This window comes from Mycetomoellerius zeteki, unplaced genomic scaffold, assembly GCF_001594055.1.
Source record: "Mycetomoellerius zeteki isolate Tzet28-1 unplaced genomic scaffold, Tzet1.0 scaffold105, whole genome shotgun sequence".
Classification (NCBI taxonomy): Eukaryota; Metazoa; Arthropoda; class Insecta; order Hymenoptera; family Formicidae; genus Mycetomoellerius; species Mycetomoellerius zeteki.
In genome coordinates, this window is record NW_017255965.1 from 1,587,216 (window position 1) to 1,597,256 (window position 10,041).

At 37.6% G+C, this 10,041-nt stretch overlaps 2 protein-coding genes across 2 annotated transcripts; one reads left to right on the forward strand and one right to left on the reverse strand.

Annotated features, from left to right (window-relative positions):
- The first annotated feature begins 622 nt into the window (after window positions 1-622).
- Window positions 623-4,805, forward strand: Upf2 (UPF2 regulator of nonsense mediated mRNA decay). Its single transcript, XM_018447519.1, has 2 exons — window positions 623-773; window positions 991-4,805. The coding sequence occupies exon 2, from the start codon at window positions 1,002-1,004 to the stop codon at window positions 4,473-4,475; it is 3,474 nt and encodes a 1,157-aa protein (XP_018303021.1). The 5' UTR covers window positions 623-773; window positions 991-1,001; the 3' UTR covers window positions 4,476-4,805.
- A 530-nt stretch (window positions 4,806-5,335) lies between these two features.
- icln (chloride nucleotide-sensitive channel icln) lies at window positions 5,336-7,620 on the reverse strand. The gene is made up of 6 exons (XM_018447468.1): window positions 7,546-7,620; window positions 6,535-6,661; window positions 6,309-6,454; window positions 5,977-6,153; window positions 5,812-5,901; window positions 5,336-5,611 (listed from the first exon to the last, which is right to left on the reverse strand). The coding sequence occupies exons 2-6, from the start codon at window positions 6,651-6,653 to the stop codon at window positions 5,520-5,522; spliced, it is 624 nt and encodes a 207-aa protein (XP_018302970.1). The 5' UTR covers window positions 6,654-6,661; window positions 7,546-7,620; the 3' UTR covers window positions 5,336-5,519.
- Window positions 7,621-10,041: the final 2,421 nt, after the last annotated feature.

Consider the following 10,041-nt stretch of genomic DNA (forward strand, 5'->3'; position numbering starts at 1 on the left):
CCGACTGCCAACTCTGGCTGTTGACCAATAATGGACCAATCACATTAAATCAGTCTTATTGTGATTGGTCCATTATTGATCGGCAGTCAGAGTTGGTAGTCGGGTCGGCCTGCAGAGTCGGTAGTCTGATACGGGCTTTAGGCTTAAAACCCTATTGTAGATCCGGGGTTATGCGTGAAACGGAACGCAGCTTTAAATACAAGTCTTAAAATGTCATAAACCAATCAAAGGACTGTATCAGCATCATAAAGGTACCTTTGCATGCTGACACTCGCCGCCCATTTTCAGTATCAAAATAGGGCTGCGTTCCATTTCACGCATAATGCGCATGATGCATCTTTTATCCTTGTTATTCACCGAATTGTTAAACAAGGATAATGCATTATGCACATCATGAAACGGAATGCAGCCTGGGTCACGTGATAAAAATTGACGAATATCAAGCATCAATTTTGATCACGTAATCTATATTTGCCGTTGAAAATGAGCGTCGAGCGTCAGCATGAAAATGCACCTTAAGATATTACATAAGACGGTCGTAAAATAAGAACCAACTGTGAATTCCGACCATACACCACGTGTGTGCACTGCGCAGGACTTATTGTTAGTACTCTCAGGAGTAACAAGACGGCGGTTGCATTTATCAGATGTTTATAGTCTGTGAAGCAAGTAGAGCGGATTGTCGTCTGCCATAACATAACGTACCTAACCTTGTTAAGTTCTCAGACGCGATAGTAAACAAGTGAAATAGTTTCATCAAGCAATTTCTTCAAGTAAGTACCTAATTAAGATTTATGAGGTAACCTGTATATAACCTTTCTTTGCTAAATTGATAAATTATCTTTAGGGTAATACTCAACTGCTCTAGTGCCGCAATATACGAATTGTTTTTTTTTTTTTTAATTCAATTGCATTTTAACTTGGAATATTACATTTGCCGAAAAAAAAAAAAAAAAAAAAACAGGAGACACGATTTTCTTTGCATTGCAGAGTATTCTACAATGTCCGAGAACGCGAACGAAGCGGCGCCGGTCGAGAAAGAGACTACCGTGGAAGAACCGGATACCATCTCGGAAAAGGACCGGCAATTCTTGACTGAGTATGTGCGAGAAACAGAACAGAGACTCGCGACGAAGGAAGAGATTCGCGCGGCCAATCTTAATCCCGCAAGGCCCCCGGATGCATCATTCAGTAAACTCGACTCGAGCCTCAAGAAAAACACTACATTTGTCAAGAAACTTAAGAACTTTAGCATGGCCCAACTCGACACAGTTTTGAAAGACATGGCGACTTTAAACTTGACCAAATACGTGAGCGAAGTTGCCACCGCTCTGGTGGATGCTAAAATAAAGATGATTGACGTAGCACCTGCTATTAGGGTATGTAGTTTTCTCCATCAGACGTACGCCGAATTTTCCACTCATTTTTTTGAAAATTGGCAAAGGATACTGTCGCTGAAGGTAGGCGACAAGATCGCAAATCCTAGCAAGCTGAGAGTAGATTTACGATTCTATGCAGAATTGGTAAATGCTGGAATATTTACGCACAAGCAGGGTTTGCCGCTACTTGGCTCGATACTAACCGTATTGATCAATATGGACAAAGAGGAGCATAATAATGCTAGTATAATATTGAGTTTTTGTCGACATTGTGGCGAAGATTACGCTGGTCTTGTACCTAAAAGAGTCCGAGAACTGTCTGAGAAGTTAAACATTTCAATTCCAAAGAGTAAAATGTTATCACCGGATAAGCAGCAGAACGTCAAGCTGTTGTTGCGTGAGTATTACAATTCCTTGTGCAAGCATATGCTGAAGGAGCACAAGGAGTTGCAGGCATTCGAGAAACAAAATCGCAAGATACTGCAGACTAGGGGAGAACTGAGTTCGGAACGAAAGGAAAAGCTTGAAGCTCTGCAAGTCAGTTATGAGCGTTTATTAACCAATGTACAGAGCTTTTCCGATACGCTAGATGAACCGATGCCCGAGCTTCCAGTGGACAATGAAATAAAGGCCGAAGTGGAGGAAACACTGAAGATGATCAATGAGGGAGAAGAGAACGCTATGTTGGAGGATATGTGGGGCGACGAAGAGACAAGACGTTTCTATGAGATGTTCCCGGATCTGACTGTCTTTTTACCAGGCTCTTATTTGAAGGACACCCCGAAAGATGTCCCGAAGACGGACACAGCAATAACGGAAGATGCTCTCGATGAGGAAATTGTCTTCGACGAGTTGGAAGAGTCTGAGAAGGTCGAAGAGCCACCTGAGATAGAAGTGGAGGAGCCTCAGATTTCTAACACGAGTAACAAGATACTGTTGGACGCTTTTCTGACGCATCTGCCGAACTGTGTAAATCGCGAAATGATTGACAACGCCGCAGTCAACTTCCTGATTAATCTCAACACGAAGCACAACAAGAAGAAGCTGGTAAAGGCTCTTTTCGGCGTTTCTAGAATCCGTCAGGATCTACTACCCTTCTATTCTCGCTTAGCAGCCATTCTTTATCCAGTAATGCCAGAGATTGGCAACGACTTGTGTCAGATGTTGAAACAAGATTTTAAATACCATGTTCGCAAGAAGGATCAGATCAATATTGAGTCGAAGATCAAAGTGGTCCGCTATATCGGTGAACTCGTCAAGTTCAAACTTTACTCCAAAATAGAGGCATTGTACTGCCTGAAGGTTTTATTACATGACTTTACGCATCATCACATTGAAATGGCTTGCAACTTGTTGGAGATTTGCGGCCGATACCTCTTCTGTTCGCCGGATTCTCATCAAAGGACCAAGGTCTATCTGGAGCAAATGATGCGCAAAAAAGCAGTTACTGCACTTGATTCGCGCTACGTCACGATCATCGAGAATGCGTATTACTTCGTGAATCCACCCGAATCGACCGGCGGCGTTACAAAGAAGGACAGGCCGCCTGTACATGAATTTATTAGAAAATTACTGTATCAGGATCTCTCCAAGACGAATACTGATAAGGTGCTCAAGTGGATGCGCAAACTTGACTGGGAGGACGAGAGCGTGTCATCCTATGCTATAAAATGTCTCACTGCCGCCTACAATGTTAAATATCCCAATATTCGATGCGTGGGTAGCCTGTTGGCCGGCTTGGTGGCTCATTATGAGACCATCGGGCCACAGGTGGTCGACGGTGTACTCGAAGATATACGACTATGTATGGAAATCAACCTGCCCAAATTCAATCAACGACGCATTGCTATGGTCAAGTACTTGGGCGAGCTATACAACTATCGAATGGTAGAGAGCGGCGATATTTTCCGTACCTTGTACTTGCTTATTACTTTCGGCGTCAGCGTGGACCATTCGTTGCAAAGTGTACTCGATCCGCCTGATCATCTCTTTCGTATTCGTCTAGTGTGCACATTATTGGAGACTTGTGGCCAGTACTTCAGCGGCGGATCAAGCAAGAAAAAACTCGATTATTTTCTCGTATTCTTCCAAAACTACTTCTGGTTTAAGTATACAGACCCGATCTGGACGTCCGAGAATCCGTTCCCCGTTGGGATAGATTACATGTATCGTGACACACTAACGATGCTACGACCCAAAATGCAATTATTCCAGAATTACAAAGAAGCGCAATGCGCCGTGGAAGAATTGCGCAACACCCTCTATCCAACCTTGGGTAATCCTCCGGTTGATGACGCTATCGCGGAAGGTGAAAACGACATGGGCGTTATCATGGAAGGCGACGAAGAAGCAGCATTGGCCGGAAATGGTAGCGGGGATGCCAAAGGTATGGCTGAACTGCATTTCGAAGAGTCCGAAGATTGTTCGGAAGCACAGTCAGAAGAGGAATGGACAGCCGATGCAGAACGAGACGACACTATGGGCACCCAAGAAAACACTCAGGGTGATCGATCTCAGAGTCTGTCGGCAGACGGTGGCACTGAAGGCGTGATTGTAGACGTGACAGAGGAACTGAATGCAGCTTTACCGTCCGGACCACGACGGGTGAGCTGTCCGGAGGATGATGATTTCCTGTCGGCGCTGGATAAAATGGTCTCAGATAACATACAGGACCGCATGCGAGATTCGGTAAAGCCGCAACAGGTGGATATCTCCGTGCCGTTACACGTGAAGAGTACAAAGAAGACATACGAACAACTGCAGGAGAGACCAACCGACAATAGCACAGTAGACTTTGTGTTGATGCTGAGGAAGGGTAACAAACAACAATACAAGAATCTTGCGGTTCCGGTGTCATCTGAGTTGGCCATGAATCTCAGAAATCGCGAACAAGAACAAAAAGAAGAGAAAGAGCGCGTGAAGAGACTAACTTTAAACATTACTGAGAGGCAGGAGGAGGAAGATTATCAAGAAACTATGAATCAGAGCACGAGACCGGTCACCGTAAACTTGAATAGGGAACGACGACAAAAATATAATCACCCTAAAGGAGCACCTGATGCCGATCTCATCTTTGGACCGAAGAAAATTCGATAAGCTCGAATTAATAATTAAAATCGAATGATTGTACTCTATTGAAAAGTTGACGATGCTGTGAAATGGAACTTCACACTTTAGACACACGTTAACTATGTTATTAACTAACTTTGGTTAGTTTTACCGCTTTGTACTATCTCAGAATTTTTTCGAGGGCGAACGCCATATGTCGCATCAGAATTTGAACGAATGTATTATATGTACAAATGACGCAAGTTGATTAGCAAATTAGCATTTAAACGAATCGTCTTTAAGACTGATACAGTAAACCCTCTCATTAAAGAAGTCAGAATAACTAACTTCGATATATGTGTATTATGAAAATTTATTTCCCCCTGATAAAATATATTTTTTAATAAAAATATATTTTTAAAAACATATTTTTAAAAATATATTTCTCATTGATGAAAATATATTTTTTTAAATTGATCAATATGGATTATTACAACGCACTGCCGATTAATTATGTGCAGAGTTTACTGTATCATATATGCACTTTTAAAGCAATTAGATATGCATATATATATATATCTATCTATCATGATAAATAACTTTTTGTCTGTCGCGAATGTTGTTACTAGATATTTTTACAACATACTTATAGTCAAATCGTTATTTTATGACTTTCAACGAAAGATACGTTGTGATAGAATATATAATCAATTTATATACTTATCTATAATATTTTTAACATGATTCCATACCTTATTTAAAAAAATAAAATGTTCTTTTTTTCCTCCGCAGATTACGAACGGTAAATAAATAAAATTTACAGACTGTATCAAACTTTCTATTGAAAAGAAAAACAAAATAAATAATGAAACTCAACACACATTGATGTACAATTATTTATTTTTATCTAGGAAATTATCGCCATGTACAAAATGAATATAAATAAATGTATTAGGTGCTTTAACGTTTGATACGGCTCCGTAGTAAGTTTTGCATTAACGACGTCACGTATATCTACCGAAATACATATATGAAATTGATAAACATGTAAATTAACACTAAATGCACACATCTGCACCTAATCATCGCCTCTTACGGATCTTCTTCCGCGTCTTCAAATTGACCCGCTTCGATGTCCATAGCTTCTTCTGCCTCTGCTCCTGTGTGAGTGGTCCCCATTTGCTCTGTTAATAATAAAAAACTGGGAATCTATTGTTCGATATATCGACATTCAATTCATTTAATATTTATTTATTTAACACGAATTTCTTTTACAGTGTAAACTGATAACTATACATTACCATATTAAACGTATTAGTTCATTGCGCTATTTAATCTAAGTTTAAACTTGAATAATATATATAAAAATAAGTATACAAATTACCTGTCGGTAAAATACAAGGCGCATCCCCAGCGCCCACTTCTTCGTCATATTCACCTTCGTAATCTTCTTCGGCGTCTTCATAGATATCCTCTTTAATTATAGGAATTTTTAATCATCGCAGTCGATCGGAAATAAGATTATCATCTCTTATTTCTAATTACTTACCGTCAGAAAAACTGTCCTGTGGATCAGGATGAAGCGCTTGGCACGCACTCATTGCTTGAAACATTAAATCTAAATTATTTGTATTATCTGGCGCAAACTGCATTTCCGTAATTGGAGGATCCGCATTGTCATCATCGTTTTCTGAACCATTTTCAGATGCTAACGGTAATGGCATATCTGTACAAATAAAATTATACATTAAGCTTATTAGAAAAATCTTTAATTATATAAAAATATTAATGAATTAGAGAGAAATCAAAGTCGATCAAAAAGTCTATAAAAATTAAGTCATTTTTATCAACAATATTCTTTGTATTCCCCAAATAATGTACCTGGTAAATCTACTTTGGCATCGACCATAATGTATAAACATTGTCTTGGATGGACTTGTTCATCTCGTGAAATAGCGTGTAATGAAATGTGAGGATATTCAAGTGAAAATCCTTGTTGTGTATCGTTGTCCACCCAGGAGAGCACGCTGCCAATAAGAATACGTAATTAGAGCTTACAAAATATCTACAGATTATTCGTAATAGTAAATTAGAATAAACTCGCTACCTCTCTGTAACGTAGAACGTGCCCTTTCCTACTTCTCTATCATTGATATATACTGTAGTATTTGGCTCCTCATGGCGTATTCCTTCCTGCGGTGGCAGCAAGCTGCTAAGTACCACCATTTTTCAATCTGAAAATACAGACAGTGTTTCATAGCAAAACAAATATAATTGATCGATGTTTGCGATCATAGATCGTTGTTGCAACAATGATGCAATAACGGTCTATCAAAGCCAGCAGCAGTTATCCAGTCGACACCAACTAAAAATAACATAACGTCAATTTTATAATTTTATATTCAACAATATAACCGTTACGTAGCTCTATGTATTTATATTACATTTATATTGTTGACAAAATTATAACATTGATCATGGATACGTTTAGTTTTTTGCTTACAGCGCTTGTAAGCATCATTTGTTCTTGTTTAATATTTGATAAACAACAAAGATGAACTGATGGTTACAGAGTGTGAACATAAAAACCGAAAGCATCCATTATGTTACTTTTAATTGGCGTTAACTAGATAGATTCTGTTTTTCTTAATAGCAATCTTGTTATTATCGTTGCACAAGTATATATAGTAAAAAAATCTATGTAACATGTAGTAAAATGTGTATATGTAGTAAAAAATCTATATAATAATATAACGACAACGACATTGTCGCTAGGAGTTGCAGAATCTAGCATGAGCAGAATTACGAGTCTGGTTCCACTTGCATCGCGCATCTATACACATCATTAATATACATAGACGTTACGTAGAAAACAAAACAAAGTAAATATATGATAAGTATCGCCGATACTGGAGCGACATGGTCCAGGGCAAAAGCCGTACGGAATCATCCTCGACGTGCGCTGTCAGAGCGCTTCGCGTATAAACACTTGGTGAAAACACGGTGATCGCGCGTGAGAACGAACGACGGATCTCCATTCTGTGCTCCAGAGATCCGCGACTCGTAAACACCGGTGTCACGGCCATCCGGCACTTTCTAACCAAACGACAGAACTCACCGTTCTCGTTTACTCTGACGAGACAATTGTCTACGAGACGAACCGAACGCGAACGTTCGGCGGTGGAGGTGATGTCCCTCGCGACGTACGCGGAAGCGGATCCCCGAATACTCGCACTCGTCGTCGTCAATGGTCGTCGAGTACCACAAACGCGGCTGTCACAAATTGTCTGAAGTTGCCTACGAAGTGCGACACTCGCGACGTGTTCTCGACGCGCGCGCGCGCGTACGCGAATCTCCGTTCGACCGACGGTCGCGTGCCACGTCTGGTTAACATTGATATCCGTTTCTATCAATGTGGATTAACTTTAATCCCGATTTAACTTAAGTACTTTTCTTCTTTCGCTAATTTTCAAAACTAGAAAAAAAAAAAAAGAGAAATTTGAACCGAGTTAAAGTTGATCTACATTGGTAAAAATGGGCATAAATCTTCTACAAATTACGCGTAAAAAAATTATGCTTTGCAAACTTATAATATGAATTCGGTCACCTGCGCATTACATTTGATTAGTGCATACTAAAAGCTATTATACATAAAATTAGCAAAGTTAAATATAAAAGCATAATAAATATTTTAAACGATTAAGTACACAGCTATGAATAATCATATTATTTAGCAGAATATATATGCATTATTTCATTGTCAAAATTGATTTTGTATTATGTCATTATGCTACTGTATTTAGATATGTACTTTATATAAAAGCAGCCTTTATTAAATGTTTATTAAGTGTTCGGTATAATGTATAATGCGAGTGATTGAATTCGCCATTATATTAATTTTGTGACAATTTAATTACGACGCTACGTTCCGTTTGAATATCTATTTAAATATAGGGTGAGTGCAAAAATTCGTGCCCGATTTATTATTCAAAGTTCAAACAACTGCAATTTTGTTAAAAATGAACGAAATTTAAATTTAAAAAAAGAAGTTTTAAAGCTAGAAATCTCTATCCCAGACAGCACACAATATTTATAAAATATTTGTAAAATTTATTTTAAATATTTTGTAAATATTTTTGTGGTCTTAGATTGCACAGATCATAAACATTTATTATAAATAATATGAAATATTTATTGTAAATATTATAGTAAAATGCTGTAAAAATGCTTAATGATACATTATAATCCAAGTAAAAAACATTTTTTAGAAATATTTTTTTATTCATATTTATCATATATATTACATAAAATATTTGGGTCTATATTTTAATAATATTTCGAATAAAGCTTTATATAAAAAATATGTATGAAATATTTATATAACATTTAAAAAAATGAATATTCATAAATATTTTCATAAATATTCTGTGCTGTCTAAGTGGGATTTTCGAATGATTACTATATTTTTTGAATTTATGTAAGTTTTATAATTTTTACATATAGAAAACTGCGAGTCAAACAAAACGGGAAATTTTTTCTTCATTTGCGGGCCTGTCATACGTCCAAAAAAAATTTGCAAATATTTTTAAATTTCTAATGTAAAAGCTTAAAGTTTTTCCTATAAAATCGTTTTTACAAAATGTCTCTATGATTTTTTGTTACTGAGTTGTTGCGAATTAAATAAAAAAAATATTTTGACTTTTATTGCTCATAACTCCGTCAAAACCATCACAATTTAAAAAAACAGATTCTTAAATTCTCTCATTAGATAGAATAAGATTTAGATTTTATTTCATTTTTGACAAAAATAGCAGCTGTTTGAATTTTGAATAATAAATTGGGCACGAATTTTTGCATTCATCCTGTACATGCATTATATTATATATGAAAGCACACGCGATATCTATTTAATTCCCTGAAAAACATCATTATAGTAAGCATCAAATCAGTTCATTACTATATATACCTTCCTCTCTTCTCAAAGAGAATCACAGATCAGCTAGCACAGACACAAAAAAATTTATTTTATCGCAATGCATTATATAAATCAAAAAATAACATCGTAATTTTATATATTGCGTCTTATTTTATATAATACAAGTTCATTCGTACGTTTCATGTAACACATCTACATACAATACGATATGCTTAGACGGGGCGTAGCGCGATTCCGCATTGCTATTATTGATGCGCCATCGCACGCGCGGCATAGCGGAGTCACGTTGCCGCGACGCGGAATCGGCGGAATGCGGGGAACGACGGTCGTTTATTTAACGTTGCAGCCTTGTCGCACGGCGCCGTTTATATGGAACGGAGGCGATGGAACTGACGGAAGCAAACGTGTATGGGGATCGTCGCGTGGAAGAGGCGCGACCGTCCGTAAATCTGACAGTCTGATTACAGATCTCATCATCCCCAGTAGAACACAGAAGTGTTATAATAGGGAGCTTTCCAGCAAGAAACAAATTGACACAAGAATCATCTTGTCCTTGGTCGATAATCAGTACTCAGACACATAATATTTATAAAATATTTACCAAATATTTATAAATATTTATAAGATTTATTTTAAATATTTTGTAAATATATATTTTTTGTGGTCTTAGATTGCACA

Bases quoted from the DNA above. Each gene is read 5' to 3' on its own strand.
- icln (XM_018447468.1), bottom strand. From the start codon at position 6,653: ATGGTGGTACTTAGCAGCTTGCTGCCACCGCAGGAAGGAATACGCCAT. The intron at 6,455-6,534 runs GTAGCGAGTTTA...TCTTATTGGCAG, and splicing joins ACGTTCTACGTTACAGAGAG to CGTGCTCTCCTGGGTGGACA. The intron at 5,902-5,976 runs GTAAGTAATTAG...CTATAATTAAAG, and splicing joins ACAGGACAGTTTTTCTGACG to AGGATATCTATGAAGACGCC.
- Upf2 (XM_018447519.1), top strand. From the start codon at position 1,002: ATGTCCGAGAACGCGAACGAAGCGGCGCCGGTCGAGAAAGAGACTACC.